This window comes from Erythranthe guttata, chromosome 13 (genome assembly GCF_056151865.1).
Source record: "Erythranthe guttata isolate IM_541 chromosome 13, IM_541, whole genome shotgun sequence".
Classification (NCBI taxonomy): domain Eukaryota; kingdom Viridiplantae; phylum Streptophyta; class Magnoliopsida; order Lamiales; family Phrymaceae; genus Erythranthe; species Erythranthe guttata.
The window spans coordinates 416,519-437,652 of NC_142545.1; the positions used below are offsets into that span (position 1 = coordinate 416,519).

At 35.5% G+C, this 21,134-nt stretch overlaps 2 protein-coding genes across 3 annotated transcripts; both read left to right on the top strand.

Annotated features, from left to right (window-relative positions):
* Positions 1 to 222: 222 nt before the first annotated feature.
* Positions 223 to 3,431, top strand: LOC105951858 (uncharacterized). 2 transcript variants are annotated; one of them, XM_012975317.2, is made up of 9 exons: positions 223 to 375; positions 995 to 1,149; positions 1,232 to 1,320; positions 1,492 to 1,630; positions 1,986 to 2,060; positions 2,630 to 2,751; positions 2,834 to 2,909; positions 2,998 to 3,057; positions 3,163 to 3,431. In XM_012975317.2, exons 2-9 carry the CDS (start codon positions 1,036 to 1,038, stop codon positions 3,289 to 3,291), a joined length of 804 nt encoding a protein of 267 aa, XP_012830771.2. In that variant the 5' UTR covers positions 223 to 375; positions 995 to 1,035; the 3' UTR covers positions 3,292 to 3,431. The 2 variants fall into 2 exon arrangements, with proteins under 2 accessions (XP_012830771.2, XP_088667987.1); XM_088811861.1 differs by having other exon boundaries at positions 230 to 375; positions 1,025 to 1,149.
* A 991-nt stretch (positions 3,432 to 4,422) lies between these two features.
* LOC105951940 (BTB/POZ domain and ankyrin repeat-containing protein NPR1) lies at positions 4,423 to 8,274 on the top strand. The gene is made up of 5 exons (XM_088811991.1): positions 4,423 to 4,778; positions 4,904 to 5,680; positions 5,814 to 6,570; positions 6,937 to 7,134; positions 7,800 to 8,274. Exons 2-5 carry the CDS (start codon positions 5,117 to 5,119, stop codon positions 8,054 to 8,056), a joined length of 1,776 nt encoding a protein of 591 aa, XP_088668117.1. The 5' UTR covers positions 4,423 to 4,778; positions 4,904 to 5,116; the 3' UTR covers positions 8,057 to 8,274.
* The last annotated feature ends 12,860 nt before the right edge of the window (positions 8,275 to 21,134 follow it).

The window sequence follows — 21,134 nt, forward strand, 5'->3', positions numbered from 1 at the left end:
TTCACTCAGGATCATTATGCATGCTTTATTGTGTTTTGTGTGCACAAAGTACTATTGATTATTTTCGAGGGTGCAAAATACTAAAATAAAAAACTGTATTTTAAGGGTGCAAAGTGGAATTAAGCCAATTTTTAAGCAAGAATATGCAATTACTATTTTGCCCCTTTCATGCTCCGCATTTGAAGGAAAAGAATATATAAACCCACAAATAAATATATACTTAGCTTTCACACTGTGTGAAGCAAAACGACAATAAAATAAACAGAGACACAAACATATAAACTCAGCCATGGAAATTCAGACAAGCGTCAATTTCATTTCTCTTACACTCAGATTTTGTCCTCTGATTTTCAGCCACCTTCTCTAATTTCTCTGGTATGTTTCGCTCCGACCACTCTTTTTTTTTTCTTTTTTTTTTTAATTAAATTTTTTTAGGATTAGATTTTATTTAGATCCTCTGTGTTTCTCGTTTGCTACTGCTACTTTTTTTTTTTCTATATATTTTACATCGGTAATCCGACTGTGTGAATTGCTGTGTTTTTATTCTTTGAATTCTCGCGCTGTAATAAATCCTCTATTATTGGTCATTTGGTTGGATAATTTCTTAGATTTAATATTTATTTATGTTAATATTTATTTATTTTAATAATTTTTTATTTTAATATTTTTTCTTCAAGTATTAGATGTGTGCCCTTTTTTTTGTAATGACAAATTATTTTATTTCTGTATGTAGTTTGGTTTTGTTGATATGATTTTCAGCTAGTGTGTGTGTGTGTGTGTGTGTGTGTGTGTGTGTGTGTGTGTGTATGTGTGTGGGGCAAAACTTGATTTGCAGAACTTTTAAATAGAAGAAATAAGTTCTTGTACTATTTTAATCCAAAATTTTAACTACGGTTATTTATTATAATTATTATTAATTTTCCGATTTTCCGATTTTCTGTATTGTTAGTATTGAATTCGTAATTAATTTGAAAAATATGGAACAATTCTGAAGGAATATACTTTGATGCTTCCGATTCCGAAGGAACTAACATCATGCTGATCGAATATTACCAAAGCAAAACCGAGCTGTTTCTTAAGAACTATGTATCGGCCGATCCTTTTCTCGTTTACACCTCTGTCGTAATCGGAATTATCGGTTGCAAAATGGTAAGCAACAATTTCGTAACTCGTATTTTCAGTTATTTAAATGTCAATGGATTTTTATTTCGATTTTTTGTTGAATATTCAGGTATACGATCTTAGCCAGCTTTTTAGTGTTTATTTCTTCAAGAGCTACTTAGACCTTACAAATTCTCGACAAATTGAGTGGAGCAACCGGTGAGTCGATATTCGTTTTTCGTTCCCTATATATATATATATATATATATATATATATATATATATATATATATATATATATATATATATATATATATCTTCAACCAATCCTTTTTTTTTCTTTTTTTTTATTAATTAATAGTTTTAGCTATATTTACCGATTTCATGCAGAGCCATATCTACATTTCATGCCGTGTACATTACGAGTATGTCGATTTACTTCATTTTGTGTTCGGATCTTTACGCCGATAATCTCGATCGCGGTCCTATTACTCTTCGAAGTTCAATATTATCCACATCTACACTAGGAGTGAGTAATTCTCTCTCTCTTGACGTTTTTTTAATCACGGGCTTGAAACGTAAACCACATAACATGCGATAACATCTTGATTACGCGTGATTATATAGTCCGTCAAGCCCTATCATTATTCCCAAGCGAGGCCTAATAGGACAACTAAATATAGAAACATAGATTATGGTATCCTAAATGTAAAATCATCCCACACACTGTAATTTACTTTTCTTGCAACGACAAAAGTTTTCGGCGTGTGGACGACTATTTAAACGAAAAATTGTGTCTACTATTTTTACGTATTTTTTTTTTGTATCTATTTGAGAAGTATTATTACCTTAATCACTGTCTTCTTATCTTCTATCTTCGATAGGTTTCTGTCGGTTATTTCCTCTCGGATATTGGCATGATTATATGGCGCTATCCTTCGTTAGGGGGGATCGAGTATGTAAGCACACTCGCTTTGATCTAAATATATGATTAATTAATACCCTTTTATTTTACTGTTTTCTTGCTGTTATTATATTGTGTTTATTGCAATTAGTACCCCTTTGTTATATTGAATTGCTAACAAAAATACCCTATGTTATTTTTATTGGCAAAAAAACCCCTATGATTTAAATATAGCAATTAGAACCCCTATTTAGGGGTTATGTGCTAAAAAAAATTCAATCATAGGGGGTTTTTTTGCTAATAAAAAAATATGGTGTAGTTTTTTAGCAATTCGATATAATACAAGGGTACTAATTGCAATAAACAAATACTAATTTCCCGTTGCGTAGCTGTAATATTTAGTACCATAAGACAGCACTTCTGTTATATGAAATGAAACAACTATCAAAGCAAGCATTCCGTTTCGATTTTTGTATCTCGTTTTTTTTTCCCTTAAGGGTTCGAGTGAGTATATTAATGTCTTAGTAATGAAAAGAAATTCTAATTTTTACTATTTATATTTCATGAATTTTCTTGATTTATTTGTGTATAACTTATTGCGATTTTGCCACCACGCGCATTCAGATATTTCATCATCTTCTCTCATTGGTCGGTGTGACGTATACTATGCTGACTGGTGAAGCGCAGATTTATACGTACATGGTTTTAGTATCGGAGGCAACTACTCCTTCAATCAATTTAAGATGGTAAAAGTCGGAATACGGTTTAATTTTCGGTTATAAATTATTTGCATTTTTATTTAAAATCCGAATCTTGTTTTTTGTGAAGGTATCTCGATGCAGCTGGAATGAAGCGATCAAGAGCATATATTATAAATGGAGTAGTAATGTTCGTCGCTTGGTTGGTAAGTTAAAGGATTAAAATAATTTAAATTTCTGTTCTTCTATCGACATATATTTTTTTAATCGGTAATCTTGTTTCTTTCGTTGCAGGTTGCGAGAATATTGTTGTTCGTTTATTTGTTCTATCATGCGTACATATATTATGATCAGGTAAAATCGAATAATTTCCGAGTTTTGAGCTATTTTGAGTAATATCGAGTTTTAGCATGTAAATTAAATGCTCGTTTCAATATTTGATCGGCCATGTGTAAACAGGTGAAGAAGATGCACGGTTTCGGAATCCTGTTGACGCTCGTTGTTCCGGCTCTACTTTCCGTGATGAATTCGATTTGGTTCTGGAAAATAGTCAAGGGGTTGAAGAAGACAATCACGAAGAGAGATTAAATACCGTTTGTCCCGAATTTATAAAAAAATTTAAAATAATAATAATAAATTGAAAAAAAGTTGAGAAGATACATGGAAGTGTGTTTTAAAAAAGACTTGGTCACAATTAATAGCACTTTGCACATTCGAAACGCAACAAATTAAAAGCAAGATGCGTAATACTAAATCGGAAAATGTTGTCATAGAAAAGGCACCCGGGTATTGTCAGCATGACGACCCCTTTTGTGAATTTCATACGGGATTTATATGAGTTTTTTTGGGTTCAAAATCAGTTTTTTTTAACATTAAAAAACTGTTAATTATTTTGGAAAAACGTTTGCAAACACCACCTTAAAACATGTATAAATTAATACATTCGAGACTACTAAAAATCCTATTAATTTAGCGAAACATTAAATTATCAAACTAATAATTTAGTACGTTTTAACCTGAAAAAATTATTATTTACAGTGACGTTATTAATTTATCGAGGTTATACTGTAAGTATGTAACTAACAATTCTATTTGACATTTATAACTTCCTTTTCTTTTATCTAATTTCATTTTATTTGAACACCTTTTGATATTTCATCCAAGTAAATTAAGAATGAAAGTTGAGTTGTAAATAGTGGTGTGCAAAAAGAGAAAAAAAAAACGAAAAAAAACCGAAAAAACGAGCCATTATATACCGTCCCGAGTAAAAAACGGTATATACGGTATTTATTTTCTCAAAAATCAAAAATATCGGCACGTACATGGTGCATAATGACTCAAACCGCGCCGAATTCTCGAACCGAACCGAAAGAATGCAAGAATACATTTGTTAATCCTCAAAGTAATTTGCTGAAAAGCCTAAATTCAAATTAATCAAATATCGGTTTTGCGCCAAACCGATAAGCAAAACCGAAACTCATGAATTGATACCGAAATCGTAAACCGAAAACCGAAAACCAAAAATTCGATTAACACCGAACCAAAAAAACTTGACATGTTTGGTTTTTTAAATCTGAAAAACCGATATTATCGGTATTTGTTTGGTTTCACCCGTGCCCCTAGTTGTAAATACTTAATATTACTGTTTAAAGAATTTGCAAAAAAAACCCTAATCTACAGAAGTTTTTGCAAAACATCACCCAAAGTCAGTTTCCATTTATAAGTGAAACAATACTAAAAAAAGAAAGAAAACAATCAGATCAGCTCTCCCATATTATAATGCAATTTGTCTGAATAATTAAAACAAAAATTAGTTGCATTGCACCGCGTCACACATACTTCATACATGGTGCCCATTGAAGCAAAAAACTTCAACTGAAGAAACACCCTAGTCAAGTCAACTATCCCCCAAATCAAATTCTTATCTTGTTTTTCAATTCCGAGATGATGATTTTCTTGTAGAATTCCAACTGGGTTTTCCTCTGCATCAATTTTTATTGCAATTTCTTGAACTGGGCAGCCGGTTTTTCTGTGATTAATCGACAGTTGGGTGGAAAAAGTTGAAGTTTTTACAGGTTTTTTTCTCTACTCGGCGGTTAGATTTTTGTTTTTCATTGTATGAATAAATATATTGTTGTAGTGATTTTGAAGTTGTATAAGCTGAGATTGTAATTATATGGGAGGTGTATTGATTTTGTAGCTGCAAGGATGATAAGATTCATTATAGAAGTTTGAAAATTTGATTATGCTTGGAAGATTGCAAGGTGTTCGATGAATTGTCTCTGTGAAGAATTTGGAAAAAAAATGGTGTCACGCTGATTTTTTTTTCCTTCTTGGGGTAGAAATGTTTCTCTTGGGCACAAAGGTTTGATTTAACGTGAAAAAATAGAATAAGTTTGTTGGATCGTTGACCATGGAGAATGGCGCTGACCTGTCTTCATCCTTGAGCTTCGCCTCGTCTTCGTATTTATCGAATGGCTCTAGCGGACACGAAATGCCTTCCACAGCTGGCTTCGAAGTAGGGGCGAATCTGGAATTATTGAGTTTGAGTAGATTAAGTTCGAGTCTTGAAAAGCTAGTGATAGGCGGTGCTGAATATGACTACAGCGATGCAGAAATAGAAGTCGAGGGAATCGCAGTAGGTGTCAGTCGATGCATATTAGCCGCAAGATCTCATTTTTTCCACGAAATATTCAAGAATAATAACGCGGAGAGTCGATCTTCCACAAAGGAAGGTAAAAAGCCGAAATATATCTTGTCTGAACTGGTCCCGCATGGGAAAATAGGATACGAAGCTTTTACGGTGGTTTTGAATTACTTGTACACTGGAAAAGTGAAGGCATCTCCAGCTGAGGTGGCGACGTGTGTTGACGAATCGTGCGCTCATGATGCATGTGGGCCCGCCATTAACTATGCTGTTGAAATGATGTATGCTTCTGCCACATTCCAGATTAAAGAACTTGTGATGGTTGTTCAGGTAATAAATTTCGTCGTTTTATCCTTTTTTTTTAATGAAGACGATTAATTTGTTTGATTAGCATACACTAATCGTCTTCTTAATCTCTCTCCCTCTCTCTGATATTTCCTAATCTCTCTCTCTCTCTCTGCAGCGCCGTCTCCTCAATTTCGTCGACAAAGCATTCGTCGAAGACGTAATCCCAATCCTCATCGTAGCATCTACTTGCAACTTAAACGAACTCCTGTCACACTGCCTCCAAAGAATCGCACGCTCTGATCTCGACAATACTATCATCGAAAAGGAGCTCCCTTACCAAGCCCAAAACGAAGTCAAAAGCCTCCGCCTCAAATCCAACAACCAAGAAGAAGAACACGACTCCATCCAAGCGGACCCCACAAACGAAAAAAGAATCAAAAGAATCCACCGAGCGCTCGACTCCAACGACGTCGAGCTGGTCAAGATGCTTCTGGAAGAATCCGGAATCTCGCTGGACTCGGCTTTGGCCCTACACTACGCGGCTGCTTATTGCAACCCTAAAATCGTGGCCGAGGTTCTAAACCTAGGATTCGCTGATGTCAGCCTCCGGGACCCACGGGGGTACACCGTACTGCATGTTGCTGCGCGTCGGAAGGATCCTTCAATAGTTGTTGGACTGCTTACTAAGGGTGCTTCTGTTTCGGATAGGACTAGGGATGGAGTGACAGCTGTCACGATTTGCAGGAGGCTGACTAGGCCGAAGGATTTCAATGAGGCGTCGGTGCATGGTAAGGAGACTAATACGGATCGGCTTTGTATTGATGTGTTGGAGAGAGAAATTAGGAGGAATCCATTGGCTGGGAATATGTCCGTTTCGTCGATGATGGTGGCTGATGATTTGCATATGAGGCTTCTCCTTCTTGAAAATAGAGGTAATTTTTTTATTTTTTATTTAGTTTAATTAGCTAAATATTTTGCTTCACGATTCCTACATTCCCTCGTTTTTTAAGTCGAATTGGGCCTTGTTTGGTTAACAAGAATTTGTGCAATAACTTCTTTGAGCTGGCCGAATTTCTTTTTCTGCATGAGAATGAATTCTTGTCGTGATTTATAGGAGAATTGTGTATAATTTTATTGGATTTTTTTTTTCGCGAAAATGGACAGCGCTAATACTGGAAACTAAACGAGGCCTAAATGCAAGTGTGTAGATCTTATGCATGCTTTCACATAAGGCTTATTTTTCCCCTTAAAAGGCTAGCACTAATGTCGGTTTTACATATTTGGTTATTTTGTGACAGTTGCAATGGCACGTACGTTATTTCCACTCGAAGCGAGAGTGGCCATGCAGATAGCGCATGCAGAATCGACTTTCGAATTCGCTGGATTATCGGCTTCAAAAGGCTCGTATGGCAATTTTAGAGAGGTTGATTTAAACGAAATACCGTCCGAGCAAGTCAAAAAGCTCCATTTGAGGTTGCAAGCCCTGCAAAAAACTGGTAATTTTCAAAACTCAAATACTGCTCGACTTTACAGAAACGTAGTCGTTCGACAAAACTGATATGGATTTTAGATTTGCTAATCATCATGTGGAGAAAAAGTGAACTTGCAAACGAGCATTCTTAATCAGCATAATTCCATTACAGAAGTGCTAAACATCGTTTCAATTTTACCGGTACCGTAAATCCAAGATTATGCATAATTTTTTTCATTCAACGACCAATTTAGTTGATTCAAGTTGTGCTAGAAGGCCAATTCAAAGCGCTACGTCTTTGATGTTTTAAGTTTTCCCGTATTAGGACCGTAAGATGGTCAAAATCACGTTTGAAGTAGAATTACTGTAGGTTAGGGCAGTGTTCATTCATTCGTTCATGCATAATTCTCTCGCACGACATCAAGTCACCGATTCAAATTGGATTAGAAAGCCGACTCAAATAACTACAAATTTGGAGAGTTTTGACACAAATTCAGAAAGACAAAAACAGTCAACATCACGTTTGAAGTCAGAACGGTACCAGTAAAATTGAAACGACATTTATCAATTGTCATTTTTACACCATCGCATTTTAAAACACGTAAATTTGATTGAGGTCGAAATTTAAAATGATGACGGATAATTTAGAAGTTCTTCAATTATATATATATATATTTGCGTTGATTGCAGTTGAGACAGGTCGTCGTTTTTTCCCCAACTGCTCGGAAGTACTTGACCTACTCTTGGAAGACGATACACTAGGCGATTTATTACTCGAAAAGGGCAGCCCAGAGGAACAAAGAACTAAAAGAATGCGTTATATCGAATTAAAAGAAGATGTGATTAAGGCATTTAATAAAGATATTGCCGAACATAATAAGCTGAGTGGCTTATCTTCTTCTTCGTCACGCTCTAATTCTCCGAGGGTTAAGGTTAGGAGAAGGTAGAGTGGATATTTTATTTTTTTGCTTCAAAAAAAAATATTGTTATTAGTGTTTTTAATTTTAGGCCACGAATGTCGTCGAATGTGCAGCGATTTTTGCGAATAATGTTATATGATTGATTCTTCTTGTAATTGCACGTTGTTTTGTTCGCGTGTACTTGGAACTCGTTTCGTGTAAAATAGCGTCGATTTTAAAAGAAAAGAAAAATAACTTGAACTGGATTTTTGCTTTTGTACTCTTGAGTAGAAATGGTGATATTCTTGATATATATATATATATATATATATATATATATATATATATATATATATATATATATATATATATATATATATATATATATATATATATATATATATATATATATATATATATATACTAGTAATGAGCACCGCGCAAGGCGCGGTGCCCAGCCCCATGCCGATTCCCGACTATTTGTGTTCGATTAAAAGATCGTTTTATGTCCGATAGTTAAAGATTGTTTGGCAGAAGGAATAATGTGGACAATTCCCAATGCGCACTAAACACAATTTGCAGAGTTATTTAAACAAACGATAAGGGAAGTTTCTCATGTATATAGGAGTGCATACACTAACCTAGGATGCCTATGCACGGTATAATATCATTTACAAGTTTGATGAACAAAAATTACACATTCAGGTGTGTGATGTGGACTTGCTCAACAACAGACCTACAATTCTTCAATCTATGATGTGCCTTTACGTGCACAGAGGCATTTGCAAAAACGATGAACTCAAAGGTACGTCGATAAAAAAAAGGCCTAATGTAATTCAACAGGTAACATCCGATCTTGTAAGAAATCAGAAATCAACAACTTGATCATGCAAAACCCCTGCAAACCTCGAACCTTTAATGTCGTAAGAAAAAATACAAATAAAAAATTAAAAACCAAAGAACATGGAAAATCGAAAGATAAATGAGTGTTTGTTAACTTCGAGAATCACAAAGTGATAAGTAATTAGGACAATATGAGAAGAGCATGCAACCGATATTTAAGATTGAAAATTGTCATTCCAATTACTCCGGGCCATAATATTTTACAGCAGAATCAAGACTTAATGGTCCAGTTAATCATTTGGCATCCATACACCCGAAAAGTATAGGATATTGTTAGAGAATAACTTTGATTGAATGAGTAAAATTTGAATGGTTCCAACACGAGACCCACAATAGTTCTATAAAGGATGAAAGTGGAATTACTATTGGCTTCGATCTGATAACGTACCACAATAGCAATTGTACAAGGGCAAAAATTTCCATTCGTGTAATAAGAGACCGGGTCTTTCTTCGAATTCCAAGTTGAAGAGCTTTTTTTCCGGTGATGAGAACATAGAAAGACGTTGCCTCCATGTCCAATGGCACCGCCCGAAAGAAAAGGACTGAAGAAAAATAGAGATTAATTCAAAAAGTTCTTGAGGAAAAAAAGACGACGAAGAACAAATTAGAGCAAAAATTCGAAGTTGTTTCTTAACGCTGTTAAAGTTTTCCTGTCCACATTCATAAGTCATAACTGTATCATATTCATAAGGATATTAAAATATATCCTCATTATGAGGGGAGAAAGTATGTATATGGTAACATATAGCATAAAACTAAATGCATGCGAACTGGTTACCTTCCAGCCTTATATGAGCGGAGGACGTATCATTTACAATAGACGGAGACAGAGATATTCAAAACCAAGATAAAACAGGATAATACGCGAAAAAAATGGCAATAATATTTCTTTTACGCTCGTAGTTCTAATGTGCAAGATGAAATAACTTTCTTATAAAAATCAACTATAACATAGAAGATGGGAAAGAAGATGTTGCTGTCTACTAATTTGCTAATAAAAGACGTGCATATTTGTACTCTGGAAACCTGCATACTTCCAGAAATCCGGTAGCAAAATCAGAAATCAAATTTACCGCGATTTTCCATAACTGAAAAAGTACATGGAGTAGCAACGCGACTTTATCCAACTTGGCCATACTAAGTTGCGTATAGGGATGGGCATTCGGGTCGGGTCGGGTCGGGGCGGGACGGGTTATTCGGGTTGGGTGAACGAATTGAATCGTAAGATTCGAATCGTACATCATAAGATTTTAAACTCGGTATTGCGAATTTTCGTAAATGAGTCACATGCGATTATAGCTGAGGAGGAGTAGAAGCATACTGAGAGAGATTTTGTGCTCGGTACAAATTGACCTCCACTTGGGGCATTTCCGGTTTAAGGACCGATATTAGAAATGGTATATAATACAGGGACCAAATCTGTAATTATCATAAGTTTATTAAAAATAATATAATAAATTAAAGTTTTCTTAAATCTTAAATCGTAAAATTTAATCATTTTGTTGATATTTAAATGATTAATTTATATTCAATATATAGGATGTATATGAATGGACAAATTTATCCCTCCAAATCTCACGTGCAATGCACATGTTTTAGCATTCCGGTCAAAATTGCCGGAAAATTTAGTTCAGGGGGCACCGTGCAAGGAATTCACGAGTTTAGATAAAAACGTGCAAATTTTTTTTGTTTGGGGGGCAAAGTGCAAAACGGTCATTACTTTAGGGGGCAAACTGCTTTTTACTCTTATTAATAACCTTGCAACTACTAATTAATGTAATCTTATATGTCCAAATGCTTCCCATTAAGATTTTACTCTCCATTTTTTTTGCAACTACTAATTAATGTAATCTTATATGTCCAAGATGCTTCCCATGAAGATTTTTCTCTCCATTTTTTTTATTTAAAAAAATGTAATATTTTCTTCCTTGACAATTTGGCAGAATGGAAGAAAAAAATACAGTCATCTCTTACAAATACGATCGGGGTGAGAACAAATAAGCTAAGTTGACCAAAACAAATACACCAGTTTCGGCACACAAGTTAAGTAATGATCTTAAATACTACAACCGTGCTGTTGAGTTATCTCATCATAACTATATTAAGTATATGTTTTATGATGAGAAAGAAAAAGCAATGTTTCATCAAAGGTATAAACTTACACTTGAGAAGTATATTAACAAGTTGAAGTCACGAAATGTTCCCGAAATGCCCTTGTCGAAGTATACTAAAGACGAACTTCAAGAGAGTCATTATTATATGAACCCGTTGTATAGGTCGATAGTTAAACAAATGGTTAAATTCATAGTCGACCAACATACTGATGGTTTTTCGTTGACGAAGTTTAGAATGAAAAATATAGTATTCGTAGAGGATGTGCTAAAGTTTTTGATGTTGGATTCCGTGCTGGCTCAGAAGCCACACGGGAAAGAAGCCACACGGAAAGAAGATTTCTTATGTTTGTCTAAAATAGTTAAAACAATATTCGGCGAAGTCCAACAGCCGGACCTAGACGAGTTTCTCACAGTGATGGGTAATCTTGATGGCAAGAGGTAGACACGGCCACGGGCCGGTTCCGGGCCGGTTCAAACCGGTTCACGGTTCACATTTTCCGGAACTGGAACCGGCCCGTAGTATGGGCGGTTAAGCGGGCCGGTTCCGGGTCGGCCCGGAAATTTTGATTTTTTTTTTTGAAATATTTTGTGAATAAGTAAATTAAAAGAAGTACTTTTAAATAGAAAAGGGAAAAGAAAATAAATGAAAAGACTTGATCTTAATTTTAAATTCAAAATTTTAAAAATTTCGAATTTAAAATGATTTTTTGAAATATTTTATGAATAAGTAAATTAAAAGAAGTACTCTTAAATAGAATAAGGAAAATGAAATAAATGAAAAGACTTGAACTTAATTTTAAATTCAAAATTTTAAAGATTTCGAATTTTAAATGATTTTTTGAAATATTTTTTGAAAAATTGGGGGGGGGGGGGGGGGGGGGGGGGGGGGGAAATTCAAAAAAAAGTAAATAACGGCCGGTTCACCCGGGCCGGTTCGGGCAGGTTCACTAGCCGTATTTGCTTTTTTTTTGAATTTTTTTGATTTTTTTTTTTGTTTTTTTTTTGTTTTAAATCCAGGTGAACCGCCGGGCCGGCCCGGCGGTTCACGGTTCACAATTTCTCAGAACCGGGCCTGTCCCGGGTAGGACGGGCCGGTTCACGGGTCCGGGCCGGTTCACTCGGTCAACGGGCCGGTTTGGACTGTCAACCGGCCGGTTCCGGCCCAAAACCGGCCCGTGGCCGTGTCTAGCAAGAGGTAACATACACCTTAAATTATATACTAGTATGAGTTCCCTTTTTTGTGTTTATATTTTTATTATCATTTAATGTAAACATTATTTCATTTGAAGCCAAAATGGTGGATTGGTTCTCCTACATCATTTGGCGATCATGTCGCCAAGGGAGTCAGTGCAGTCCATCATCTCTTGTCACGATAGAGCGTCATTTCTCGATTATCATTTTAATCCTTTCTACGGATCTGCTATTAATGACATGATCACGATTAACGTGTAACAACTGGAACACGAGGTTCAATGTTGATATAAGCAATGAACGACCCGTAGACAAATGCTTTAATAAGCATAATGATATGTGCCTTAATAATAGAAGTCGTGGTTATGATTACATCTGTTATAACAACGAGTTTCCTATTGGTTATCGGGTGAAAACAAGTTTGTTGAGGTGTTGCCGTAATCTCGCGGTGCACCTCAGAGAGAATGTACCCCGTAATGTTCCGATGACTGACCTTGATCTTGAAAGGATGATCATATGTGTCTTCGGTCCGGAACTACATTCATTTCAGTGGGCATTGGCTAAGCACGCGTGTTTGTCACCATTTGTACGACATCATTGAAGTTTAGAATTTGTACTATTTGTAACTTTTAATTAAAGATTGTTATGTTGATTTCATGTTTTGTAATGAATGAATTATTTTCTCTCTTTCGGAGAAAAAGAAGAATATTATTAATTTTCCAGCAATTTGTATTTGTTTTGTAACATATGCTACATAAAGGAACTATCTGATATTAGCGTATGCAAGTAGTATCTTTAAGCTAAATCAGATATAAATTGAGAAAGGTTAAAGAACAATAAACGTCTTTTAAAATTTACCAGTTTCGGCACACAAGTTAAGTAATGATCTTAAATACTACAACCATGTTGTTGAATTATCTCATCATAACTATATTAAGTATATGTTTTATGATGAGAAAGAAAAAGCAATGTTTCATCAAAGGTATAAACTTACAATTGAGAAGTATATTAACAAGTTGAAGTCACGAAATGTTCACGAAATGCCCTTGTCGAAGTATACTAAAGACGAACTTCAAGAGAGTCATTATTATATGAACCCGTTGTATAGGTCGATAGTTAAACAAATGGTTAAATTCATAGTCGACCAACATACTAATGGTTTTTTGTTGACGAAGTTTAGAATGAAAAATATAGTATTCGTAGAGGATGTGCTTAAGTTTTTTGATGTTGGATTCCGTGCTGGCTCAGAAGCCACACGGGAAAGAAGCCACACGGAAAGAGGATTTCTTATGTTTGTCTAAAATAGTTAAAACAATATTCGGCGAAGTCCAACAGCCGGACCTAGACGAGTTTCTCACAGTGATGGGTAAACTTGATGGCAAGAGGTAGACACGGTCACGGGCCGGTTCGGGCCGGTTCCGGGCCGGTTCAAACCGGTTCACGGTTCACATTTTCCGGAACTAGAACCAGCCCGTAGTATGGGCGGTTCAGCGGGCCGGGTTGGCCCGTCGGTTCGGGCCGGTTCCGGGTCGGCCTGGAAATTTTGATTTTTTTTTTTTTTTTTTTTGAAATATTTTGTGAATAAGTTAATTAAAAGAAGTACTTTTAAATAGAAAAGGGAAAAGGAAATAAATGAAAAGACTTGAACTTAATTTTAAATTCAAAATTTTAAAAATTTCGAATTTAAAATGATTTTTTGAAATATTTTATGAATAAGTAAATTAAAAGAAGTACTTTTAAATAGAATAAGGAAAATGAAATAAATGAAAAGACTTGAACTTAATTTTAAATTCAAAATTTTAAAGATTTCGGATTTTAAATGATTTTTTGAAATATTTTTTGAAAAATTGGGGGGGGGAAAAAATTCAAAAAAAAATAAATAACGGCCGGTTCACTCGGGCCTGTTCAGGCCGGTTCACTAGCCGTTATTTGTTTTCTTTTTGGATTTTTTCGAATATTTTTTTTTTTTTTTTTAATCAGGGTGAACCGCCGGGCCGGCCCGGCGGTTCACGGTTCACAATTTCTCAGAACCGGGCCCGTCCCGGGTATCGGGCCGGTTCCGGGCCCAAAACCGGCCCGTGGCCGTGTCTAGCAAGAGGTAACATATACCTTAAATTATATACTAGTATGAGTTCCCTTTTTTGTGTTTATATTTTTATTATCATTTAATGTAAACATTATTTCATTTGAAGCCAAAATGGTGGATTGGTTCTCCTACATCATTTGGCGATCATGTCGCCAAGGGAGTCAGTGCAGTTCATCATCTCTTGTCACGATAGAGCGTCATTTCTCGATTATCATTTTAATCTTTTCTACGGATCTGCTATTAATGACATGATCACGTGTAACAACTGGAACACGAGGTTCAATGTTGATATAAGCAATGAGCGACCCGTAGACAAATGCTTTAATAAGCATAATGATATGTGCCTTAATAATAGAAGTCGTGGTTATGATTACATCTGTTATAACAACGAGTTTTCTATTGGTTATCGGGTGAAAACAAGTTTGTTGAGGTGTTGCCGTAATCTCGCGGTGCACCTCAGAGAGAATGTACCCCGTAATGTTCCGATGACTGACCTTGATCTTGAAAGGATGATCATATGTGTCTTCGGTCCGGAACTACATTCATTTCAGTGGGCATTGGCTAAGCACGCGTGTTTGTCACCATTTGTACGACATCATTGAAGTTTAGAATTTGTACTATTTGTAACTTTTAATTAAAGATTGTTATGTTGATTTCATGTTTTGTAATAAATGAATTATTTTCTCTCTTTCGGAGAAAAAGAAGAATATTATTAATTTTCCAGCAATTTGTATTTGTTTTGTAACATATGCTACATAAAGGAACTGTCTGATATTAGCGTATGCAAGTAGTATCTTTAAGCTAAATCAGATATAAATTGAGAAAGGTTAAAGAACAATATATAAACGTCTTTTAAAATTTACTAATTTCGGCACACAAGTTAAGTAATGATCATAAATACTAAAACCGTGCTGTTGAGTTATCTCATCATAACTATATTAAGTATATGTTTTATGATGAGAAAGAAAAAGCAATGTTTCATCAAAGGTATAAACTTACAATTGAGAAGTATATTAACAAGTTGAAGTCACGAAATGTTCCCGAAATGCCCTTGTCGAAGTATACTAAAGACGAACTTCAAGAGAGTCATTATTATATGAACCCGTTGTATAGGTCGATAGTTAAACAAATGGTTAAATTCATAGTCGACCAACATACTGATGGTTTTTCGTTGACGAAGTTTAGAATGAAAAATATAGTATTCGTAGAGGATGTGCTAAAATTTTTTGATGTTGGATTCTGTGCTGGCTCATAAGCCACACGGGAAAGAAGCCACACGGAAAGAGGATTTCTTATGTCTGTCTAAAATAGTTAAAACAATATTCGGCGAAGTCCAACAGCCGGACCTAGACGAGTTTCTCACAGTGATGGGTAAACTTGATGGCAAGAGGTAGACACGGCCACGGGCCGGTTCCGGGCCGGTTCAAACCGGTTCACGGTTCACATTTTCCGGAACCGGAACCGGTTCGTAGTATGGGCGGTTCAGCGGGCCGGGTCGGCCCGCCGGTTCGGGCCGGTTCCGGGTCGGCCCGGAAATTTTGAATTTTTTTTTTTTTTTTTTGAAATATTTTGTGAATAAATAAATTAAAGGAAGTACTTTTAAATAGAAAATGGAAAAGGAAATAAATGAAAAGACTTGAACTTAATTTTAAATTCAAAATTTTAAAAATTTCGAATTTAAAATGATTTTTTGAAATATTTTATGAATAACTAAATTAAAAGAAGTACTTTTAAATAGAATAAGGAAAAGGAAATAAATGAAAAGACTTGAACTTAATTTTAAATTCAAAATTTTAAAGATTTCGAATTTTAAATGATTTTTTGAAATATTTTTTGAAAAATTGGGGGGTAAAAAAATTCAAAAAAAAGTAAATAACGGCCGGTTCACCCGGTCCGGTTCGGGCCGGTTCACTAGCCGTTATTTGCTCTTTTTGGAATTTTTTTGATTTTTTTTTTTTTTTTTTTTTTAAATCCGGGTGAACCGCCGGGCCGGCCCGGCGGTTCACGGTTCACAATTTCTCAGAACCGGGCATGTCCCGGGTAGGACGGGCCGGTTCACGGGTCTGGGCCGGTTCACTCGGTTAAGGGGCCGGTTTGGGCTGTCAACGGGCCGGTTCGGGCCGGTTTCGGGCCCAAAACCGGCCCGTGATCGTGTCTAGCAAGAGGTAACATATCCCTTTTTTGTGTTTATATTTTTATTATCATTTAATGTAAACATTATTTCATTTGAAGCCAAAATGGTGGATTGGTTCTCCTACATCATTTGGCGATCATGTCGCCAAGGGAGTCAGTGCAGTTCATCATCTCTTGTCACGATAGAGCGTCATTTCTCGATTATCATTTTAATCTTTTCTACGGATCTGCTATTAATGACATGATCACGTGTAACAACTGGAACACGAGGTTCAATGTTGATATAAGCAATGAGCGACCCGTAGACAAATGCTTTAATAAGCATAATGATATGTGCCTTAATAATAGAAGTCGTGGTTATGATTACATCTGTTATAACAACGAGTTTTCTATTGGTTATCGGGTGAAAACAAGTTTGTTGAGGTGTTGCCGTAATCTCGCGGTGCACCTCAGAGAGAATGTACCCCGTAATGTTCCGATGACTGACCTTGATCTTGAAAGGATGATCATATGTGTCTTCGGTCCGGAACTACATTCATTCCAGTGGGCATTGGCTAAGCACGCGTGTTTGTCACCATTTGTACGACATCATTGAAGTTTAGAATTTGTACTATTTGTAACTTTTAATTAAAGATTGTTATGTTGATTTCATGTTTTGTAATAAATGAATTATTTTCTCTCTTTCGGAGAAAAAGAAGAATATTATTAATTTTCCAGCAATTTGTATTTGTTTTGTAACATATGCTACATAAAGGAACTGTCTGATATTAGCGTATGCAAGTAGTATCTTTAAGCTAAATCATATATAAATTGAGAAAGGTTAAAGAACAATATATAAACGTCTTTTAAAATTTACCAGTTTCGGCACACAAGTTAAGTAATGATCTTAAATACTACAACCGTGCTGTTGAGTTATCTCATCATAACTATATTAAGTATATGTTTTATGATGAGAAAGAAAAAGCAATGTTTCATCAAAGGTATAAACTTACAGTTGAGAAGTATATTAACAAGTTGAAGTCACGAAATGTTCCCGAAATGCCCTTGTCGAAGTATACTAAAGACGAACTTCAAGAGAGTCATTATTATATGAACCCGTTGTATAGGTCGATAGTTAAACAAATGGTTAAATTCATAGTCGACCAACATACTGATGGTTTTTCGTTGACGAAGTTTAGAATGAAAAATATAGTATTCGTAGAGGATGTGCTAAAGTTTTTTGATGTTGGATTATGTGCTGGCTCATAAGCTAGACACGGCCACGGGCCGGTTTTGGGCCCGGAACCGGCCCGAACCGGCCCGTTGACGGCCCAAACCGGCCCGTTGACCGTGTGAACCGGCCCGGGCCCGTGAACCGGCCCGTCCCACCCGGGACGGGCCCGGTTCTGAAAAATGATGAACCGTGAACCGCCGGGCCGGCCCGGCGGTTCACCCGGATTTAAAAAAAAAAAAAAAAAATAAAAATAAAAAAATTCAAAAAAAAGTGAATAACGGCCGGTTGAACCGGCCCGAACCGGCCCGGGTGAACCGGCCGTTATTCACTTTTTTTTGAATTTTTTTTCCCCCCCAATTTTTCCTATAAATACCCTCACACCCCAATTTTGCTTTTTTTTGAATTTTTTTTGCCCCCAACCCCCCCCCCCCCCCCCCCCAATTTTTCCTATAAATACCCTCACACCCCATTTTTTCCTATAATTTACTTATTCATCAAATATGTGCTTCTAAATTGACTTTTCATTTATTTCCTTTTCCTTTATCTATTTAAAAGTATTTCTTTTAATTTACTTATTCATTAAATATTTCAAAAAAAAAAAAAAAAAAAAAAATTCAAAATTTCCGGGCCGACCCGGAACCGGCCCAGTTAGGCCCATGAACCGGCGGGCCGACCCGGCCCGGTGAACCGTGCACGCCACGGGCCGGTTCCGGTTCCGGAAAATGTGATCGTGAACCGGTCCGAACCGGCCCGGAACCGGCCCGAACCGGCCCGTGGCCGTGTCTATCATAAGCCATACGGGAAAGAAGCCACACGGAAAGAGGATTTCTTATGTCTGTCTAAAATAGTTAAAACAATATTCGGCGAAGTCCAACAGCCGGACCTAGACGAGTTTCTCACAGTGATGGGTAATCTTGATGGCAAGAGGTAGACACGGCCACGGGCCGGTTCCGGGCCGGTTCAAACCGGTTCACGGTTCACATTTTCCGGAACCGGAACCGGCCCGTAGTATGGGCGGTTCAGCGGGCCGGGTCGGCCCGCCGGTTCGGCCCGCCGGTTCCGGGTCGGCCCGCCGGTTCCGGGTCGGCCCGCCGGTTCCGGGTCGGCCCGCCGGTTCCGGGTCGGCCCGGAAATTTTGAATTTTTTTTTTTTTTTTTTGAAATATTTTGTGAATAAGTAAATTAAAAGAAGTACTTTTAAATAGAAAAGGGAAAAGGAAATAAATGAAAAGACTTGAACTTAATTTTAAATTCAAAATTTTAAAATTTTCGAATTTAAAATGATTTTTTGAAATATTTTATGAATAAGTAAATTAAAAGAAGTACTTTTAAATAGAATAAGGAAAAGGAAATAAATGAAAAGACTTGAACTTAATTTTAAATTCAAAATTTTAAAGATTTCGAATTTTAAATGATTTTTTGAAATATTTTTTGAAAAATTGGGGGGGAAAAAAATTCAAAAAAAAGTAAATAACGGCCGGTTCACCCGGTCCGGTTCGGGCCGGTTCACTAGCCGTTATTTGCTTTTTTTGGAATTTTTTTTTTTTTTTTTTTTAAATCCGGGTGAACCGACGGGCTTGCCCGGCGGTTCACGGTTCACAATTTCTCAGAACCGGGCCCGTCCCTGGTAGGACGGGCCGGTTGCTTTTTAAGAATAAAAAAGTCAATTAACAGTTAAATTACTGTCTTCGACAGTTAAATAACTGCTGGAGACAGTAATTTAGCAACGAATACAGTAATATTAATTAAAAATATTTTTTTTAAGAATAAAAAAGTCAATTAACAGTTAAATTACTGTCTCCGACAGTTAAATAACTGCTGGAGACAGTAATTTAGCAACGAATACAGTAATATTAATTAAAATATTTTTGAAGAAAAAAAAAAACAGTCAATTAACAGTTAAATTACTGTCTCCGACAGTTAAATAGCTGCCGGAGACAGTAATTTAGCAGCCAAGACAGTAAAATTAATTAAAATATTTTTTTTAAGAGAAAAAAAAAAAAAAAAAAAAAAAAAAAAGTCAACGCCGGAGACCCGGCGGTCAACGGCCTTTGACCGGCCGGAAAAAAATTTCAGGAAAACAAAATTCAAAAAAAAAAAAAAAAAAAAAAAAAAAAAAGACAACGCCGGAATCTGGCCGGAAAAAAAAATATTTCAGAAAAAAAATTATTTTCTGAAAAAAAAAAGTTTTGGGGGTTAATGTGATATATTTGTTAAAATCCGGGGTCAATGTGTAATATTAAAGAAGTTAGAGCATAATGGGTGGAATTGTTAAGAATTATATTATTGAGGGTATTTTAGACTAAAGACATGGGGATGGGCTTAATTGAGAGACTGTTTTTTTTGTGGACTAAAATGCATTTAAGTCCTATGTGATGGGCCTTTTTGCCATTTGCCCATATATATATATATATATATTAATCAAATAATCGAGATATAAAAATTAAATAAAAAGTCACTTTCTTCTTTTATACAGTTGGAAAAAGAAGTGGAGAATGGGACATAACAACTACACTAAGCTACATAATTAGATATTTGCCATTATTTACTTGATTGCCATTGCTTTCATCTTTCATTTTAACAATTTGGATTTGATTTACATTAAAATCTAGGTTAAAATACTACTAAATATCATGTAAAATAAAACATGTTATATAATTTCTGTTCGGCTTAATTCCACTTGACACCCTTAAAATATTGCATTTTGCACTTTGCACCCAGAATTGAATTTTTAAATCTTAACGATGGCAATTTTATTCTTATTGGTTTTTCTTTCCAGGGTGCGAGATAATAAATTAAATTATTACTTTTTACTACCCTTTAACTTAATTTCAAGCGTACAAAGCGCGTACAAAAAGTTACATTGAGTTACTTAAAAAAAATTATTTAAAAAATGTTTGAAATAAAAATGAAGTTTTACCATGTTCTTCTTAGAAGAAAAAAATATTAAAAAACTGAAATGCTATTCATAGAAAATATTTTACTACCTTGCAGTGCGACTTTATTTCATTTGTAATTTTCAAAGAAAAAAACCACAATTCTCTCAAACTCTTTTCCAACTATATTTCGTGCATGAACATTTTGTATTCCCTAACACAGAATGGATGAAGGCAATTCGTGCAAAGAAGCACGGAATAGTGATTTTTTACGATACCCGAAACCATAAATTTATGTTTTTTTATACATTTCGTGTTGTATTGCACGAAATGAAACATTGCATTTCGTGCAACATAACACGAAATGCCTTTTTTTCATAAATTTGTTTTATTTCGTGTAAATTTACACGAAATACAAGCATGCATTTCGTGTAAATTTACACGAAATAAAACAAATTTATTAAAAAAAAGGCATTTCGTGTTATATTGCACAAAATGCAATGTTTCATTTCGTGCAATACAACACGAAATGCATAAAAAATGTCAAAATTCGATACAAAGAAAATACGTTCTTTATCTCAAAATCGAAGTAGGTTTCTTCCGTATTGATA

Excerpts from the sequence above, each read along its gene's own strand:
- LOC105951940 (XM_088811991.1), top strand. The coding sequence starts at position 5,117 with ATGGAGAATGGCGCTGACCTGTCTTCATCCTTGAGCTTCGCCTCGTCT. Across the intron at positions 5,681-5,813 it reads AACTTGTGATGGTTGTTCAG|CGCCGTCTCCTCAATTTCGT; the intron begins GTAATAAATTTC and ends CTCTCTCTGCAG. Across the intron at positions 6,571-6,936 it reads TCTCCTTCTTGAAAATAGAG|TTGCAATGGCACGTACGTTA; the intron begins GTAATTTTTTTA and ends ATTTTGTGACAG.
- LOC105951858 (XM_012975317.2), top strand. The coding sequence starts at position 1,036 with ATGCTGATCGAATATTACCAAAGCAAAACCGAGCTGTTTCTTAAGAAC. Across the intron at positions 1,150-1,231 it reads GAATTATCGGTTGCAAAATG|GTATACGATCTTAGCCAGCT; the intron begins GTAAGCAACAAT and ends TTGAATATTCAG. Across the intron at positions 2,752-2,833 it reads CCTTCAATCAATTTAAGATG|GTATCTCGATGCAGCTGGAA; the intron begins GTAAAAGTCGGA and ends TTTTTTGTGAAG.